The 21,213-nt window shown below is 36.4% G+C and overlaps 2 protein-coding genes across 2 annotated transcripts in view; one reads left to right on the top strand and one right to left on the bottom strand.

Annotated features, from left to right (window-relative positions):
- Positions 1-21,213, bottom strand: part of LOC122320575 — a 37,841-nt gene that overhangs the window by 1,164 nt on the left and 15,464 nt on the right. The window contains exons 2-4 of the mRNA XM_043208766.1: positions 13,017-13,074; positions 12,892-12,956; positions 12,570-12,830 (exon numbers count right to left, since the gene is read on the bottom strand). Coding sequence (XP_043064701.1) covers positions 12,570-12,830; positions 12,892-12,901 — 271 coding nt within the window. The 5' untranslated portion in view covers positions 12,902-12,956; positions 13,017-13,074. The remainder of the gene's footprint in view (positions 1-12,569; positions 12,831-12,891; positions 12,957-13,016; positions 13,075-21,213) is intronic.
- On the top strand, positions 19,867-20,514 carry LOC122320574 (craniofacial development protein 2-like). Its single transcript, XM_043208765.1, has one exon. It carries the CDS (start codon positions 19,867-19,869, stop codon positions 20,512-20,514), a length of 648 nt encoding a protein of 215 aa, XP_043064700.1.

The raw sequence follows: 21,213 nt of genomic DNA, 5'->3' as shown, positions 1-21,213 counted from the left end.
TTTCCGCCTTTTTTCTCTGTAACTTTGAATTGTCGAGTGTTAAACGCTGATGACTTCGAATTAACGCGTGGTTTTGTTAAATATCAATGATTTTTTCGTTCGAATTACCAAGTGTATGAAAATGTATTGATTTAGTTCGAAATATAAAGAGATTTCGTAGGGACCTCGTTATAACTTTGAATTATAGAGAGGTTCGAATTATCGCAGGTTTGAATTAACGAGAGTCGACTGTAGAAATAAACAATTTCTTAAAATAAATCACTTTTTGTTGAAGGCCAGTTGACGTGTCGAGCTCAAAAGCTAAATGCAGAACTTTGCACAAATATTAACTTTCTGTTAAACGCATGACTTTGTCTTCTTTAAAATCCTAAAAGGACCATAGATTAAAAGCAGATAAAAAATAAATGCGTAGAAACACGTGTCAAAGCATACGAGAAAAAATCTGTATACTCGAAAGATTAATGTAGTTATTTGAATAACCGTTATATCAAAAATAAGTTTTGCACAAATATAAATTTTACTGACTGTACTACGGGAGCAGTGCAGTTTTTTTAACGCTGCTTGATTCCAAATATGCAGAATTTACTTTCGTCGAAAAATATAACCTTATTCCGAAAGTCTTTGTGTTTGGAAATGTGCTAAGGGGCCGTCCATAAACCTCGTGACGCTAATTTTTGGATTTTTTGACATGTCCGCAAATTATCCTTTTCATTGAAGTGCTCTTTGGTAAAACACATTTTTTGGTCTCACGTTAACACTAGCAAAGCGGTTCCCATCTCGCGAATACGCAATGTATAGCTGCCCTTGTTAAAAACAATGATTTTCTAAATTTATCCCGCAAACACTAAGCGATTAGCCCTGCGACTTGTTAATTGTCATTGCGAACGCATGGCGAACTGGAATTTGGCATCGTTTGAAGTCAAACTGAAGATCAGTCGGAATCATTGGTATTCAAGAAATACAAACCTTTTCACCTGCCTTCTTTCTGTTAATAATGGTTGCCCCAATCAAATTCGGCATAAGTCTTTTTTACCGAAAGCCCTGTCTTGTTATTTTTTGGAAATTATCTGTAACAATTAGACCATTTGTTCTCTTACGTTGACATTACTTGCCAATTTGATTTAATCGACGGTCACAGACCAGTTGCGATAATAAGTACGTCGCCCAATATTTTTTGCTCCTCTGCGAAGACGCGGATTTCCCGTCACACGAGAACGCTGTCGAAATGTTACATAAAACGAAGCCATCACCAAAACCACAAAAATTTGTCCGAGTGATTAGGTAGTAACTCACTTTATATGCGATTTTTGGTATGTCGAACGGGATAAAAAGTATCCTATGCCCTTTTCCTGGCTCTAAGCTACTTCCCTAACAATTTTCAGCCAAATCTGTTCTGTCGTTTTAGAGTTATAAGTGGTGGTTATGATAAAATTTTATTCGAAATTCAATAGTGGTTAGAATGAATTTCCATCTGGTAAAAATCAAGTCAATCTGATCAAAAAGTAATTGCCTTTTTTTTTAAGTATTACATATTGATGATTTATTTTCTTATTTAATATTTTGTATGCAAGCCTTTATTTTCTTGAATAGCTAGTAATCGTCGTGGCATTGATTCTACTAATTTTTGCCACCTCTGTTCGGGTTTATTCGACCATTCCTTTAGTAATACCTCTTTGAGCTCTTTTTTCGAGGAAATCCTGTGTTCTTGGACCTTAAGCTTGAGATGGGCCCATAAATTTTCTATGGGATTAATGTCTGGGCTCTGTGGTGGCGTATGAATTTGTTTTGTGTTATACAACAGCCACGTTTTGACTTTCCAAGCCGTGTGTTTAGGGTCATTGTCCTGTTGAAAAATGAACTTGTCGCGTTCTAGGCCCATTTTGGTAGCACTTGAGTGTAAATTTTCTTTTAATATATTTAAATACATGTCTGCATTCATTATTCCGTCTGTAAAAGCTAAATTTCCCACTCCTCGAGAGGACATGCAGCCCCAAACAAGAACGGAGCCTCCGCCGTGTTTAACTGTTGCTTTAACATTTTTCAATTTAAGGGCTTCTCCGGGCTTGCGCCAAACTTTACCTTCTCCATCAGATCCAAAAACACAGAATTTGCTTTCATCACTAAAGATAACCTGCTGCCAATAGTCAAAATTTTGGTCCAAACACGTTTCAGCAAATAAAAGTCGTTTCGATATGTTGATAGATGAAAGTAAAGGTTTCTTTCTCGGACATCTACCATGCAAATCATGGCTTCTAAGGACTCTTCTGACAGTTTCGGTGGATACGTTTGTTCCTAGGGTTGTAGTAATGGCGGTGTTAATTTTTGGTGCCGATAAATGTGGGTTTTTTTTCCTGTTTTCTCGAAGAATTTTCCTCTCCTCTCTATCAGTCAGGTTTTATTTTAGTCTAGTCTAAGCATGTTTATAATTCCCACGTCTGTATCTATTTTATATTATTTTTAGGCTTTTAGTACATTTAGTACATGTTTTACATAAAACGGTTTAACTTAAAAATTTTTTTTACCTTTTTTTTATTTTCTAGTTTTTAGTTTTTATTTCGCATTTTTATTTATATTTTTTTTTACCATTTTGTTCCCACGAGTAATAGTCATTTAAACGGTTGACGCCCCCAGCGGTCCAATAATTTGTACATTTATCTTAAACATTGCAATGTATGTTTAACATAAAACCTTTTAAATTAAAAAGTTTTTTTTTAACAAATTTTATTAAGTTTTTATTAGTTTTTAATTCGCATTCTGTTTAATTCATTTAGTGCTTCATTATTGCATGGTTTCTTGCCCGTTAGTTTGTTGCAGTCCAACTTCTCTATACGTAGTCCCTGCAAAGATCTTACTCTACTAAGAGCCACGTAAGCTTGACCTTCTTCAAACAGTTTCGCACCTATGTAAGTATACGACTGCGTGATCCACAGTGCTGTCCTGCATTTTATGTACTTATTGTAGAGGCCCATGATAGTATTAAAGGCAACATTCTTCTCTCAGCCGTCCCGTAATTGTACTTAGCTGGAAACTGTATGGCTTTCGGGTGTATAAGATGTACTCCGTCTTTTTCGAAATCAATTCGGACGGAAGGTACATCTGTTGCTTACATCTGAGTTCGACGAAATTGAGGCCAAACGAGTTCGTCGATGTAGCCTATAGCGCCATTTACTAATCCCTTCGAAACGTCAAAATTGGACCGTAGCATGACTTTTGCCCAAACAAATATTTCCAGTTCTGCTGGTAAACCTCCAGTTTTGTTTCTATCAACTTCACTTTCTTTAGCTCGTTTTGCTTTATAAAAAAAATAAATATTATTTTAACATATTGTGAATCTAAACCATCCTCAAACCCCCTGGAAAACACACAAAAAATTTCATCAAAATCGGCCCAGGCGTTGTTGAGTTATGCGCTTACCAACACATTTTGCGAGTAATTTTTATATATAAGATATAGCTTACCCCGTTTGTTGTCAGACTGATCTGAATTAATCTGATGTGTTTGACAGTGACAATGATACCCATGTTGATGGGATTGATAAAACCTAAGTTATCCGCCATTTTGTAGAGGCCGCCATCTTGAATTTTAATTATATATAGTACAATGTATTTTACTTGTTGAGACCTTTCATTTGATACCCATATTGATGGGATTGATAGAACCTACGTTATCCGCCATTTTGCGGCCGACATCTTGGATTTACAATGTTATTGACATTACTATATTGTATTGTCATCGGAACTGAAGGTGTGTACCAAATTTCAGATCAATCTGACAACAGGAAGGTACTTAAATTTCAATTTCTAATTTTGACCCTAGTGTGACCTAAATAAAACAGTTTAAAAATATTGCTGCTCGGCTGAAGTTTGCAAAGGAACACATACTTTTACCGATTTCGTTCTGCGATGACGCTAGTTAAAATTAAACATTTTTGGTTCAGATGGACAACAATTTATGTGGCGTCGGCAAAATACAGGGTTGGCAAATAAGCACCTGAAACCTGCGGTCAAACATGGCGGGGGTCAAGTCAAGGTTTGGGCAAGGTTGTATGGCAGCATCTGGCGCGGTCAACCTCATTTTCAATGATGACATCATGAATGCTGCTTTTCCATGCAGCCAGTACATTTTGTTTTTATGATAAAGAAAATCGCCTTCGTTCAAAAAACAATTTAATATTCCCTATTCAAATACTGTATTTAAATTTTTTTGTGATCTTTCTTAGTTAAGCAGGAGTAACGACTAAAACTTTTTTTAGGTAACTGGACGAAATATGCTGCGAGCCACTGTAGGCGTCTGCAAGACACTTGGTAAGTTTAAATGCTAATCATCGTAGAACACAATTAAATATATTCTATATACATAGGTGTTGCCATAAACTATTTTACTTCAACATAGAGCATCATGGCTTCCACGTTTTTATCCCTAGTTCCGCTCGAGGAGGGCGACGATTGCGAACAGCCTCTGCCAGGAACTAATCAACTTTAAATTAAACTTTGCGAATTTGATTGGAATCGGCGAAATGTAATGGTTGGTTCTAAGCACACGGAGTTAATAAAAATAGTTCCTTCCCTTTACAATAAGGAATGTACCGAAAAGAAACTGCACACTTTTAATTGTCAAAAGCTCGCATACCGTGCTTTCGATCACGTTGTGCGATGCACTGTTAGAAAGCTTTGTTAATTCTCAATTGTTTTACCCTTGCAGAGCAAAAGGGTATTAGAAGTTTGAAACGCAGTGAAGGAGACAACTCAGACCCCATAAATTATATATATTCTTGATCAGCATCACGAGCAGAGTCGGAATACGTCTGTACGTCTGTCCGTCTGTCCGTTTCCGCGCAAACTAGTCTCTCAGTTTTAAAGCTATCTTGCTGAAACTTTCCCAAAAGGTGTGTAGTTATTGCACGCAGTATATAAGCGGAACGGGCCGGATCGGCCGACTATATCGGATAGCTCCCATACGAGAGAATGAAATAAAAAATTTTCACGCCGTTGTTTTTGATCAGATCGACTTGAATTCTTCAAGATGGCGTTTTCTAACTAATATTGAATTTCGGATTAAATTTTATCACAATCGGATAACTCTATCATATAGCTGCCATAGAAGAGATCGAAAAATATATATAGAATTAATAGAAATAAATTGATAACATGGTTGTTTTCTATCCCACGAGCATTGATTTTTTGAATATCAACTTTTTTAACAACCCTTATATTGAGAAAAAAGTTTCATAAAATCGGACAACTATATCTTATAGCTGCCATAGAAAAGATCGAAAAATCTATATAGAAATAACGGAAATAAAATTATAACATCATTGGTTTTTATTAGATGTTTACATATAATGTTTGTCACATTTGCACTTCACTTTGAACCATGCCTCGTATTGAAGAACAAATTCGTAAAAAAAATTGTGCACTATTGCACCGAAAAAGGTGTTTCGTAGAGGCAATAAGCTAAACGCTACAATGCACTATGGTTTTTTCGTTTGCTTTTTTTTTTGGGATAAAGTCAATTTTTTTTTGTTTGTATCTTAAATTTTTTTTTTTTAACATCCTAGACAGATAAATAAATAAGTAATTTTAATATATGGAGCAACACTGTCCTGCTGGCGAGCTGTTAAAGTCAGCTTATTATGTACCACCTGTTTTGCATGAAATTGGCGCAAAAAATTATGCAACTTTGATCGTTTGTTGTGGCAAAAGTTTACGAAAAAGTTAATTAAATAAATGTGGAAAACGATTGTCCAGGTATCCAAAACTAAAGTTTACCAATGTTTGTGTCGTTGTTAAGTGTTTTTTTTCCAATTGTATCGTGTTTTGTTTATGTGTATTTTTAGAACGAGCTTAACAAGTGTAGTTGTGTTTTGTGGATCAGTACTAGAGTTGCCGCGAATAGTGATTTTGCCGAATACCGAATACCGAATGTTCGGCCATGCTGTAAGCCGAAGCGCCGAATATTCGGCACAAAGTACATGCTACATTGTTGCCAGTTTAGCTTATTATAAGCTTGTAATGATGATGAGAATAGTAGTACAGATGACGATTCTTCTCCACCTCGAAAGAAAAGGGATTTGAACGAAAATGATAAGCGGTTTGAAATACATGACATTTTTTGGAACTGCTTTGAGGAAGTTGCTAAAGACAATATGCGAAATAGTAACACTAATCATGAGGAGAAAGTGGAAAGGAATGCTGTGGCAAATGAAATAGATTTTTATTTGAAATCAATTCGCCTAGATCGGAAAGCTGATCCTTATAAGTGGTGGTCAGCAAATGTAAAACAATACCCAATCCTCGCGAAATTTGCCAAAATTTATCTTTCCTCTCCCGGGAGTAGCGTCTATAGTAAGAGGTTGTTTTCCGAAGCAGGTATTATTTACGATGAAAAGCGAAATCGGTTACTACCGACAAATGCAGAAAAACTGGTGTTCGTTCATCACAACTTACCGCTAATTAATTTTACTTATTGACATATTTTAATTTAATAATAAATAAAAAAATTTTGATAAAAGTGATGTGTTTCTTTCATGATTTGGCACTATTCGGCAATAATAGGTAGGGGAGAAGTGGGGGTTGTGGGCATGGGTCGGTTGTGGGCACCCCTACGTATATTTTCACAAAATGAAGATTGAATTTTTTTGGTAATGTCATTCGCAAGCAATTACCCTATGTATGATTTATGCCAAATATCAAAGTAAACGAACGCGTTTGCCTTTTGAAATTAACAAATTGGTTTTTCTTGTGCTTGGAAAAGGTGGTGAAACTTTATTCAAAGATTTTCAATAGTGTATCAATTAAAGTGAATCGATTAAAAAGGTAAGTGTAATGCATTTTTATTTAGTCAAAGCATTATACTAAATGGAACAATATCGATTTGAACCAAAAAATTTATGCAAACACATTTTTTAATTACTTCTTAAAATGTCTGCGAAAGTTGGTTGTGGGCACCAAAATTGGGTGGGTTGTGGGCACCCGTTTTTTTTTTGACAAATTTTTTTATAACCTACAATTTTTTGTAAAATTGTTTTCAAAATTTGTTTGGAACCCTCTAGAACATTCTTGTAGAAATCTTAGACTCTTGGAAAAGGATCCTCTCCCGCTGAGAGGGATTATCACTCAATTGTGACATCTGCGATCGAGCTTTTCATCCGAAATGTGTGGACATGCGGGGCAGTCATTATACATGTCAAAATTGTGTTTCCGACGATGAATAACGCCTATGTAGTCTTTGAAATAAATAAATTGTCATTTTGTTGATATTGGTTGTGGTTTTTTTTTCCATATTATTCCATTTGCAGCATTTTTTCCCAGGGTGCCCACAACCCCCCCAAAAAAAATTTTAGCTTAAAATTACGATTTTACAAAAGTCCATATGAAATTTTTTCGCATGACAAAATCAAGTATGTTTCTTCATAATTAGTTAGCTTAGGTCTCTAGCTTTACACAGATACCCATATGTCCAAATAATATGCACTAGTTCGGTAATTATAAGCCAAAAACAAAACTATGCCCACAACCCCCACATCTCCCCTACTATTCGGCCGAATGCCGAATACCAAAAAAAGTGGCCGAATAGGCCGAATACCGAATACTTGCCGAATATTCGCGGCAACTCTAATTAGTACTTTTGCATGGCAAAGTGTTGCAAAAAGTTGTAAATGAGAAACTATTAACCAAAGTGTGCAGATTAATGAGAAACTAACCATTTTTGTCCGAAACCACACGTTTTCGAAAAAATCAAAAAAGAAAATTGAGTAACTTCTATAGTAAGTAACATAACCAAACTTATTTAAAATTTTGTAAAATGTATCTTTACTTTCAGATTGAAGCACTAATAATGGAGATGAATACTAAAATGTGATCTTGGATAATTGTTTTTTTTTTTTTAATATAATACAGTCGAGTCCCGATAATTCGAAATGGCAAGGGGATCACTTTTTTTACGAATTAGACGGGAATTCGATTTATCGAGATTTTTTTCAAGGGATTTTTTTTCAAGGGAACAGATTTTTTTTTACGAATTATCGCGATTTTCGATTTAGCGGGGTACGAATTATCGGGATTCGGCTGTATAAAGAAAATAAGAAATAAAAATGTTTAATGGAGCTTTTTTGTATGTCGGCCAGATCGGTTAAATGGCAGCTATATGAAATAGTGCCCCAAATTATTTGAAACTTGGTAGGTCATCTTGGGGGCTTAAAAAATGTATTCAACCCAAATTGCAATTCAATAGGTTTAAAATTAGAGTTTATGCCAATAAAATCGAAAAAAAAACCATAGTGCAATGTTAACGTTAATAGCGTTAAAAACATTGCTTAAAAGTTTGGGAATATATCTTCCATAAAGGATTTGCCAAAAAGTGGAAGAAAGAAACTTTCAAGTAATAAAAATATTGAATAAAAGTATTGTCCTTAACCATTAAATATTGACCCATATCAAATTGGCAAAAAAGGCGGAAACTATATCTATGGTGCAAAATTAAAGAGTAAAGCAAAAAAAAAATTTTAACAAGAAGGTCCAAAAAGAAGTCTGAGACGTTGGAAAAACGAGGGAGCGAAAGCTTTATGATCGCTTGCTGAGTGATGCAGTGCAATGCAATTATTATGGATGATGAAACATACAGTGGTGGCTGTAAGTATTTTGTCAAAATAAAAGTGAAATATACTCGATACCTGAACTTGCTTCTTTTAACTTTTGGTATCAATGGAAAGGTAATTCAAATGCCGTTTGAATGATACCATACTTTTCTCAACTCATTCGATATTTATTGAAAAGGGTAATTTTAAACAAAAAAGTCAAAAAAAACTTTTTCCCTCGGCTTCAAAACTAAAATTTTTGGATGCAAAAAGTTTCTTTAAACAAAAATAATAGGAACTGCAAAAAATTTTTTTCAAAAATAATTTTTTTCTATTTTTAGTGATTTTTTGAAAATGACTAGAAATACGCATTTCAGCCATATTTTTCTCTTTTCCATACAAATTTTTTCCGACATTGTCACCTTCAAAAAATACTTACGGCCACCACTGTATGTAAAATTGGATTCAAAAACTTTACCCGGTCCCCAATTTTACACAAAAGCCAAAGGCGGGACTGTCGACGACTCAGTATCAAAAAATTAAATTTGTCCTCATATGGCAGGGTATTTGTTCCTGTAGCTTAAGAACCAGCCCATTTTTCACGAAAGGCGCAATAATCGCTGATGTTTATATGAAGGAGTGTTTGAAAATGGGTCTGGTACCTTTTCATCAAAAGCACAATACCTCCAAGATATTTTGTCCAGATCTAGCGTCAGCGCACTATGCCGGTTCAACACCGTTGTTACTTGATTCAAAAGGTTTTCATTTTGTGTCAAAAGAGGAGAATCCACCAAACTGTCTAGAGCTTCGTCCCATCGAAAGATATTGGGCTATAGTTAAAGGAAATATACGAAAGGATGGTTAAGTAGCGAAGGCTACATCTACAAAGCTTGCCGCGACGGTCAAGTCCGGTTAATGGCTAATAGCGAAGCAAACTACAGAAGTATTGTCAACTGGCTAACGCTAAAAAAGGTAGAGTTTCACACTTAACAGCTCAAGCAGGAAAGGGCTTATAGAGCACTCATAAGAAACCTCCATCACAGCACGCCACTAGAACATATAAGACATGCACTGAGTAAAATAGGCCACTCTGTGCGCCACATAACCAACGCTAAGAATCATATTACAAAGGCCCCGATTGCTATGTTTTTCAAAAGACTGTGCAATGCAATTGTCAGCATTGAGCCACCTAAAAAGTTCAACGACATCATTCAATGTCATAGGTGTCAAGAGTTTGGCCACACTCAAAGCTATTGCCGCAAGTCGTACCATTGCGTTAAATGTGGTAACAACCATAAGACATCTGACTGCACCAAACCTCGCGAAGATCCAGCTAAATGCGTCCACTGCGGAGACCGCCATACCGCTTCCTACAGAGGTTGTAGGGTTTACAAAGCTGCTGTAGAAATGCGAGACCATGGAAAACCTAAGAAACCATTACGTAAATTCGATGCTCGGCCTCCGCCTTCGGGTATGACAGATTCGAACACTAACCAACAAACCAATGATACCTTCACCTACGTCAATATAGCAGCTGGTCATGCTAACACACCAAAGGACACTTCTAGTGAGTCAGATAAATCATTAGTTGCCCAGATCCAATCAATGATGCAACTCATGCAAACACAATTTATGCAGATGACGCAAATGATGAACGCGATCCTATCTGCATTATGCAAATAGATCTCAAATTGGTACTCTGGAATGCTAACGGCCTATGTAAGAGTAGGCCCGAAGTTGAATTGTACATCAAAAGAAACAACATTGATGTTTTATTAGTCTCCAAAACTCACTTCACTGACATTTCTTACTTTAACATAAATGGATATAATACAATTCACGCCAACCATCCTAGTGGCAACGCAAGAGGTGGTGCAGCAGTAATCATAAAATCGAATATTAAATACTCAGAACGTAACCCTATTATTGAGCATTGGTTTCAAGCAGCAGTAATGTCGATCGACACTCCATCTGAAAGTCTGGTACTGGCAGCAGCGTATGCACCACCTAGGCACATCATAACGTCAGATATGTTTACCCAAATCTTCTTACAAATGGGTCGCAGGTTCTTAATTGGAGGCGATTTTAATGCAAAAAATACATGGTGGGGATCCAGACTATGCAATCCGAAAGGCATTGCACTTTTATCATGTATTCATTCAATGAACCTCACTACACATTCATCTGGAAATCCAACCTACTGGCCAACGGACCCGAACAAAGTGCCCGATGTTCTAGATTTTGCAGTGTCTTGCGGAGTAAACAGAAACCTAATACATACGAGAACGATCCGGACCTGCTATCTGACCACTGCGCTGTACTACTAAAAATAAACGTGCCCATACTGAACACGTCACGAACAACTAGGTTGTTAAGAAAAAGCTCGAACGTTGATATTTTCAAAGCAACTCTAGAGGAGAGGCTTAATCCCAACCTTGTGCTGAATTCTGGTGAAGAAATTGAAGAAGCAGTGGAAATGTTCACACGCAACATCCATGAGGCAGCTAACCTTTGCACTGTTCCGCGTCACACTAGCCCAGAGCACCCACACCGACCGAGAAGAGATGGACACCAGTACTCTGATGAAATAACACATCAGCTAAGAATAAAACGTCGTCTACGAAGAGTTTGGCAGCAAAGTCGAAATCCCCGAGATAAAGCAGCTCTTAACCGTGCTTGTTGAAGGATGAGCACGCGTGCGGACGAATTTTTTTAGAGTATTAACCCTTGTACAAAGATGTCGTTCTGCCCTTGGTTGCAAACTTTTTTTGTTTTTTTTAACATGTCATTTCAGATAATTTTAGTATAACAAAAAAAAAACTGAACTTCAGTGCGCTCGGGATTTCGAAGAGAGAGGTCGTTCGCGGACGATTTTTTCTTAAAACTTTAACCCTTGTGTGCCTATGAAAAATAATTGTTGCAATTATTGTAGCAAGCACATACAATGCGTAACATGTAATATTGCACAAAAATTTTTGAAAAGTTAAACAATATGGGAGCGAGTAATAAAGGGCAGCTTTGGGTAAAAAAAGAAAAAAACAAAAATTACGGAAAATGTGCGACAAAAAAATGTTTAAGTTGATTTTTTCTTTTTTTTCACTTCTACTAATCAAAATAAGAATATAAGTTTGTGGATTTGTTAATATCAATAGCCAATCAGATTTTACGCACACTCAAATGTCCCAAAAACGCTCGTTTTTGCCTATTTCACAGCCTTATAATCACATATTGGGAAAATATTTTTTTACCGTTATAAACGCTCATGCAAGTTCAATACCTATTAATTAAAATGTATTAAGCAAATATACCGTTAGGCTTTTATAACAATGCTTTATAATTTTTTTCATCCAGCTCTATACTCTGGGCGTTTTTGTATGGAACTTGTTACGCGAGGATACCTCTGAAAAAGCCAAAAAAAATCAGGAAAAAAATTCACTTTTAAAAAAAATAATAGTTTATTGGAAGTAAAAAAAATAATATTTTGTGTTAATTATTTTCATAATAATAACTTCATAAAATTTACCATGAAAAAAGAAATCGTATCACTTAAAAGGTGGCATAGATATTTTTGTGCATAATTTATGCACCTTAACCGAAAACAATCAAAAAAGTAACTTAAACAAAGATTTTGTTAAATTTTGTCGCACAGTGTAATTTTACCATGGTATAGCCTAGAGCTGCAAAAACATCGATAGTAGCCCCATCGATAGTTTTGATTTTTTGCGGACTAAACCTCGATACTATCGCTCATATGTAAACATTAGGGGTATTCATGTAAAACCAACATACTTAAAATAATTTTTTCGGGAATATCCCTATTATATTGGTTTTACATAAATACCCATTTTAATTAAAAATGCATTTAGTTTAAATTCAAATGAGATCTTTTTTATTCATATATTGAAGAAGAAATTAAATTATATATCTTTGGTTAAAAACCAATTTTTGTTCATAAATAACAGTTTGTGGACGGTTTTTGGCTTTAGAGACGCACGTCGGTCACAAATTGTTAGGCCCGCTTTGGAAAACATCCTTTCCGATTCTGTCAAGGTTGCCGGAATGCAGAGCCCCTGCTTAGCGCTTATAGCCAGTTGGGGCATCTTATACGTTTTTTTACAGATCCGGCAAGTGGCTTTCTTTTCATCCTTGGTCTTCTCAAAGAAATCCCACACCGAACTTCCAAGTCGGTTGACCTTTCTTATCGACTTTGCTATTTCCACGATTTCCACATCATCCTCCACATCCTTGTTTCCACCTATAGTTTCATGAAGAATCTATATGAATTTAATCTCTTAATATCTTTGCCATCCACTTACCGCCATCCATTTTTAAGGAACTTCCTTATAGAACCACAACACCGGAACCACCAATCTGAATATTTCTGTCGAAAAGTAGAGAAAATTAGTATATATTAAATTTTTTGTGTGCAAAATATGCGTACCTTCTTTTTCGTTCGAAGTCCAAGTGATGGGAATTTTTTGTAAAACTATCGTGATAGTCTGAAAAATATCGAAGTCGGTGACCGGCGGCCAACCATCGATATTATCGATGGTACCATCGATTGTTTTGCAGCTCTAGTATAGCCCATGGTACAATTATACAAGGTAGTCTCGTCGGCTGCCTAATCGTTCGGCTTTTTAGTCAGTGCGTTCGTGCTTGTTGAAGGATGAGCACGCGTGCGGACGAATTTTTTCAGAGTATTAACCCTTGTGCAAAGATGTCGTTCTGCCCTTGGCTGCAAACTTTTTTTGTTTTTTAACATGTCGTTTCAGATAATTTTAGTATAACAAAAAATGTAAAGGAGAAACTATTAATAGCTGCTAAGAAACATTAATTTAAATATTACAAACATTTCTTTAATATTGACATTTATTTTAAAATTAAGAACCTAAACAAAGAAATAACTATCCAAAAATAAAAACAACGTTTAATTTTAAATTCAAAACTATTAAAAATTAATTTATAAAAAACTTCAACTCTTTTTACTATAAATGAGCAATTTAAGCCCCATGCACAATCTAAGGGTTAAACTAAAAGCTCTTTTGTCGTTTCACTCGCACTTACTACGCAGACTTCTCTCACTCGCACTTGTGGTGAGTAATGAATAGGGGAGTGCTTTTTGCCGACGAGACTACCTTGTATAATTGTACCATGGTATAGCCCATGGTAGAATTATACAAGGTAGTCTCGTCGGCTGCCTATTCATTCGGCTTTTTAGTCAGTGCGTTCGTGCTTGTTGAAGAATGAGCACGCGTGCGGACGAATTTTTTCAGAGTATTAACCCTTGTGTAAAGACGTCGTTCTGCTCTTGGCTGCAAACTTTTTTTTGTTTTTTGACATGTCGTTTCAGATAATTTTAGTATAACAAAAAATGTAAAGGAGAAACTATTAATAGCTGCTAAGAAACATTAATTTAGATATTAAACAATTTTACTTTAAGAGTGCAATTTTTTTTAATTAAGAACCCAAACAAAAAAAAAAGCTATCTCAAAACAAAAACAACGTTTAATTTTAAATTCAAAACTATTAAAAATTAAATTATAAAAAACTTCAACTTGTTTTACTATATATGAACAATTTAAGCTCCATGCACAATCTAAGGGTTAAGCAAAGAGCTTTTTTGTTGTTTCACTCGCACTTACTACGCAGACTCCTCTCACTCGCACTTGTGGTGAGTAATGAATAGGGGAGTGCTTTTTGCCGACGAGACTACCTTGTATAATTGTATCATCCCTGCAGTTCTGGCTGTTCACAAGTGAATTTCGGCAATTGCCAATCATGTGTGTAGGAAAGGGAAAGGGATATTCCTAAGTTTCCCTCTCTTCCTCACTCTTATAATACGATTTCGTTGCTTGCACCCGACGGCGGCCCGACTCCAAATTTGCCTTCTATTCTTTCGTTTTTCTTATTGCACTGTTGTCATTCTCCGTTAGAAACAAAAAATTGGTTACCGATGGAAAATACGGCTGAGGGGCGCTCGACTTATGTATACTCTTTTGATGTTAAAGTTCTTCAAATATAAATATAATATAACATATAATATATATATATATGTATACATATTATTATTTAAATTATGGAACCGAGGTAACCATAACATTGATTACAAATGTATGTGGATACATATAATATAACTTATGTCATTTATGGTCGGTTACACCCAAAAAGAAGGGTATACTAAAAGGGTGAAAAATAAAATTTAACTGTGTCATTCTTTTGCGTAGTGCGTTGACAATATGTTGTCAAATTTCTTCATTTGTGCAACGGGAAGCGGAAATGTTTAAAAATCATGTAAGTGTCGTTAATATTACAAAAATATTATGTTTTTTACTACAAACTTATTTAAATCTTTTTAGGATTAAGCCATACACATGTTTGTCCGATAAATTCGTTTGAAAGGTAAGTTTGCGCTAAATTAAAAAAAGTAATATATAATATGTAATAACGAAAATATTTTTTGTACCATAGATGGACGCAAAACAGCCGATGTCCTGCAAATACTCTACATAAATGATAAACAAAAACTTTCGAATTTCATATTTTTAATGTGCTTATCTCTTATGTTACAAAATAAGGTATTTTATAAAATAAATAAAAAAAATATATATATATTGTTTTTCATATGAATTTGGGGATGAAATTTTGAACATTGGCATATATGATTTCCCTAAGGGCGATCCTCGAGGAAAACCCCGCTTCCACTTCCGCTCCGAATTCCTCTATGCCTTATACGAATTTTTTCCATACAAAATTCGTATAAGGCACCGAGGAATCGTTCGATGAAACCGCCAAAAAGTTCATCGAGAGCTGCACCTATGAAGAAAACTTGAATCCCATACAAAATTCCTCGCGCAATTCCTCGGTGCGGGCATACCTTCGTACCCCGGTTCCTCGGTGCTTCCTCGCGGATTTCATATAGGAAAAAGCTATTTTGGAACTGCAGGGAAGAAAGGATGACTAGCTTCGGCAAGCCGAAGCTTATAAACCAGGGGTGCTCAAATTCGTCTTATGGCAGTGCGTTTACTAACACAACCACAAGAATACATATATACATATGCAGCGGCGCGTTTGTGTTGGGGCGCAGCAGTGCACTGAGAGAAAAAAAAGTTTTTACCTCCAGAACTACGAAGCATTTTACGCATTGTACTTCGCATTTAAAGTTTATGCTAAAAAAACTGCTCTCTAATTCATCACTCATTTTGATCCGCCAAAAAATTTAACATAACACTTACGATGGTCCACCACGAAATAAATCAAAAGCCAACGCAGACAGAAAAATAAATTTCAGTGCATGTGCTCGAGGAAAAAACAAAAACAAAATACATTGCGTTCAGCGAAGCGTGACGACGGATAGAGATGTAATGAAGAAACAAGCAAAATTGTTTTTGTTTCGCATGCAAATCGAAGCCCATATGCACGGTGCTTATGCGCGCACTACCCATAAGCACAGAGCATCTACAAAAACAAAAGTGCACTCAGTGTATAGGCGTTGAGCACCCCTGTTATAAACCCTTGCAGATCTCAAATATGTCGAACAAAATGCATAAAGCCTAACAACATTGAAGCTATGACGATTTTTCTATTTATTTTCCATATTTTTGACTATAGATCATATGGGAGCTATATGTCATAGCTGTCCAATTTTTATCAAATTTAATTCGTAATTCAAGAATCGTAAAAAAACTCTATATTCCAAAAACCATACTTGTCTGATGAAAAACAACGATGTTATAATTTTATTTCCGTTATTTCTATATAGATTTTTCGATCTTTCCATGGCAGCTATAAGATATAGTTGTCCGATTTTTATGAAATTTTTTTCTCAATATAAGAGTTGTTAATAAACTTGATATTCAAAAAATCATGCTCGTGGGATAATAAACAACGATGTTATCAATTTATTTGGCAGCTATATGATAGGGTTATCCGATTGTGATAAAATTTAATCCGAAATTCAATAGTAGTTAGAAAACGCCATCTTGAAGAATTCAAGTCGATCTGATCAAAAACAACGGCGCGAGAATTTTTTATTTCATTCTCTCGTATGGGAGCTATCCGATATAGTCGGCCGATCCCGCCCGTTCCGTTTTATATAATGCGTGCAATAACTACACACCTTATAACTGAAATTATAATACCCTTTTGCTCTGCAAGGGTATAAAAATCGTATCGTATAGTTTCCATATAAACGGATGGCGCGACTTTCCATAAAATAATTTTTTTCCAAGACTTAATTAAATATTTGACCTCTTAATGCAAACGTTGGTTAAATTGTAATCCCCAAAACTAAAACAATCTTAAATTCACAGATAACACTTATTTTATTCTTCGAGCAACAAAAGCACACCGCTTAATAATGTTTTTTTGTGCTAGTGTGAAACTCTCGAAATTTTTTTATATATGTACTTGTTTTTAGATTCGGCAGCTTCTTCCGACAACTCTCCTATCGAAATAAGGGCATAGCTTATAATTTCAGAACCGTGGACTAGAACTTTGTGAACGGATGGTGGAAGGTAATACCATGGATACAATTTTATATGCATTTTTGCGGTGTCAAGTGCAAAGAATCCAAATTTTTCCGAACTGATTTTATTGCCAGATGCCATGAATTGCAGTAATGTCGCACACCTAATTAAAACATTTTCATCCAATCCTGTAATATCAACAGACAATTTCGTTTCGCTTAAAATGTTCTTGCCGTATTACTATTATTAGAAGTTCCACTACCAGCGTTACCAGATTTTTTTTTTGCCAAGTCGGGATTTTTGAACTTTTTTTAGTGAAAAAAGCGGGATTCTTTCGTCGAAAGCGGGATATAGTAAAAAACGTATATAATCAAAAGTTTTTTAAAATATTTATGTTTTTATTATGTAACAGACAGCACAAATAGCCATAGAAAATGTGTTTTAATAAAAATCACTACCAACAAAAAAAGTGAACTCTTTTTTACACAGTAAGCTCTACACTGATCCGACGTTACATTACACAACAAATTATAATCATTCTTCCAATTTGTATTGTATTTCGTCAGGAGATGTTTTTCTAGTTTGACTTTCTTCTTGGGTGCAAAATTTTCAGTTCTGAGCAATAAAATTAATTAAACACCACTATCAGTTTCATTCGTCTTTAAACGATTCTAATAAGTAAACTCCAATAATTCACGAACAAATTACGTAAAAAACTTAAACTTTTGTTTGCTTAATGAAATTAAACTAAATTACGCACGCAATGCAACTCACTACAAGCTCACTGCTTTCTAAGCACTGAACCAAACGTCATTCGTTATTCTTTCGCAGATAATCGTACATTTTCGAGAAATAGAAATTTATAAGCAAATTAAAATAAGGAACGAGCGAAAGAGAAAGAGAGGAAGTCGCGGTCGCACGCGCCTCTTTCACTCCTGCGCGCTGCCTCAGGGACGTTTAATTTTAATTTAAAGATCGGGAAGTGCCGCCAAAATCGGGACGTTTGGCAACGCTGTCCACTACCTCCACTCGTTGGTTGGTCGACATGTAATCCCATTTGAGCGCGGAGGTCTGCTTGAATTTGAGTTTTCCTATCTCTAAAAAATTTTTTATCTTCTGGGTTACATATTCGCCAAGTTTTTAAATGCAATCTATATGCCAAATGCAAGAAATATTTAAAAACTAAAAAAATACGAGTGTTTGTGAATTTTTTTTGTTTAAACATTTTTCCAAATCATTCATTTCGTTCGGCTTTGCGTCATATATGTAGCATTTACAAGTAGATGTTTCACTTAAAGTGCTACAGACTTTTCCGTCAACCATTGTTAATTGCAAACAATGTGAAATTGTTATAGATTTCGTAAGTAGGGGGGAGTGGGGCATTGTCGTCACTTTTTTTTTAATTGCGAAATTTGTTGATAAAATAACTTATTTTTATCATGTAATATACATGGTTGGATTCGGAAAAGATCTGGCTATAAAATGCAGTAAGTATTTCGGACATCCTCTCATTTGTTTAATAATACGAAACTGTTATCTGAAAGAAGGCAAAATTGGAAAATTGAAAAATCGTGGGGCAAAGTCGTCACCCCCTGGGGCAAAGTCGTCACATAGAATAATGAATGCAAATATATCATAGGTACCCATGTGCACAAAACTATTTCAACTTGTCAAACACACATTTATTGACATTCATAAATATAAAAAAGTGGAACACTATATCTATTTTTTGCAAAAATTTGACACATTCAGATCTAAGTGAAGGATAGAAAGCAAAAATCAGAATTTCTTAAAGATTTTTCTTTGGGCGACCTCTTTTTTAGAATTTTATTTTTGTTTGAAGAACATTTTGAAGAAATTATATTTTATATTTAATACTTTACATAAACAATCACAAAACAATAATAAATTGATACGAGTTTGTATTTCAGTCTGAGATAATACAGTGACGACTTTGCCCCACCCGTTGAGTGACGACAATGCCCCACGCGACATTTTTTGAATAACAAATCGAAACTCGAATCAGCTGTTACACAACCTACCATCTCGTGTTCGCCAAACATTTCTCAACAATAATAACTTACCTTTATACTTCTTTGATCGAAAATGTACTTGGAAGAAAAACAGTTCTGCGCCGGAGAAAAATTACTTTTGAGGCTCCGAAACACTTTCTGATGAATAAATAATTATACATAACCTTTAATTCTACCAAACTCCGTCGATAATGTAGGCATAGTGCAATACACTTACGCTAAAAAAATTGGGTTGGTAGCCCTTATATTTTTTAAAATAATAGCGAGTGACGACTTTGCCCCACTGACGACATTACCCCACTCTCCCCTACTTTACATGAATATGGCTACAGCACAGAAATTTTTTGTCTCTAAAGTATTTAGCTTCATTTAAAGTTAATTGGGTTGTTTCTTTTTGGAATTGGTACCTTGTTGGTCTGCAGTAACGTGTTGATGACGGTCGAGGATTTTTCCAAATTACTTAGTGTTTCTGGGGGGCCTCATAGCCTAGCAGGTAGTGTACTAGCTCGCTAACCGTGAGGTCGTGGGTTCAATCCCCACTCATGACTCCCTTATGACCTCGTACTTTTGATTCTTTTATGCGTGAGCTGGAGCAATTGGAAAAATTCTTTGGACATTTTTCAGTTTGCAACAGTGCACGTGCTAAAGATTCGAAAGCGGCACGCCCAGTGGCCGATAAGGTGGCAGCCCCACCAATGGGATAAGTCGCATACGGCCAATCACCGGATCGATCGAAAACACAAACGATTAACGAAAACGAAGCAAGCGAAATGAATCACACCCCCCCAACCCGATGACGACCATTCGCATATCGAAACGGACACGAATTGGACAATGGAACGTGAGGACTCTAATGGAACCATCCAGACTGGCGCAGTTTGAACTGGAGATGGACAAATTGCAGATCTCAATTGCTGGCATTAGTGAGATGAGATGGAAAGGAAGTGGAGCAACAACAACATCAAATGGCAATTCAGTGTTGCATAGCGGAAACAATGATGACGGCAGGAACGGAGTAGGGATTTATGTGTCCAAAAGATACAAACAGACACTAATCTCCTGGAACCCGATATCCGATAGAATCATCATGGCCAGATTCCGATGCAGCGCTAGACACATCACCATCGTGCAATGCTATGCCCCGACGGAAGACGCCAGCGATGACATCAAAGACGACTTCTACAACTCCCTCACATCCACACTCACAAGGATCCAAAGAGGCGACATCAAAATTCTCATGGGTGACTTCAACGCTAAGATCGGCCCCAACAACACCGGACTGGAACCAGTCATGGGTCGGCACGGCGTTGGCTCACGTAGCAATAATGGAGATAGGCTGATCGACTTAGGCCAGACATCCCAAATGGTCATTGGAGGCACTGTGTTCCCACATAAGGAGCTCGATGAAGGATGTACGCAACAAGAGAGGCGCGTCAATTGACAGTGACCACGAATTAGTAGTCGGAGAGCTCTCAATCAAGCTCAGACGAAAACGCACTGTCAATAAAACCACAAACAGACCACCACCACTAAACGTACATCGTCTTGGCGACCCCACCCTATCCGAGAACAACTGATGCCACTACAACCAACGCACCCATGGGAACAAACATGCAGATCACTGAGGAACACCGCTGAGGAGTTGCTCGGCACCAGGCAACCAAGGCGCATCGACTGGATATAAACTGAGACATGGAACCTTATCAACAGACGGAATAACCTCAAGCAAAGAGCTGACCACGACTGTAGAGCACGCGCGGAACACAGCGAGCTATGCAGGATGGTGAAGAAATCAGCCAGAAACGAAAAGAGAGCCCTATTGAACAGACTCGCAGATAGTGCGGAAAGTGCAGCCAATGCCAACAACATGCGCTTGCTGTATCAAATTATTGGGAAATTATCCGGATGTCACCAAATAAGGCAAACCCAGCCAGTGCGAGATTCCGACGGTGCACTTCTCACGGACGACGATGCCCAAATCCAGAGATGGCGACGACACTTCATGGAAATTAGCTACACTGAACACCCAAGCAGCCCACATGAGGAAGAACCCAGAAGTATCGAGCCCAACACCACCAACACCAGGATCTCGCCCACGCCTCCCACTGTGAGAGAAATACGAGATGCGATCAGGAAATTG

The sequence above is a fragment of the Drosophila ficusphila genome, unplaced genomic scaffold (genome assembly GCF_018152265.1).
Source record: "Drosophila ficusphila isolate 14025-0441.05 unplaced genomic scaffold, ASM1815226v1 contig_636, whole genome shotgun sequence".
Classification (NCBI taxonomy): domain Eukaryota; kingdom Metazoa; phylum Arthropoda; class Insecta; order Diptera; family Drosophilidae; genus Drosophila; species Drosophila ficusphila.
Note: the sequence above shows the minus strand (reverse complement) of the source record. Positions and strands in the feature narration are given on the sequence as shown.

Bases quoted from the DNA above. Each gene is read 5' to 3' on its own strand.
- LOC122320574 (XM_043208765.1), top strand. From the start codon at position 19,867: ATGACGACCATTCGCATATCGAAACGGACACGAATTGGACAATGGAAC.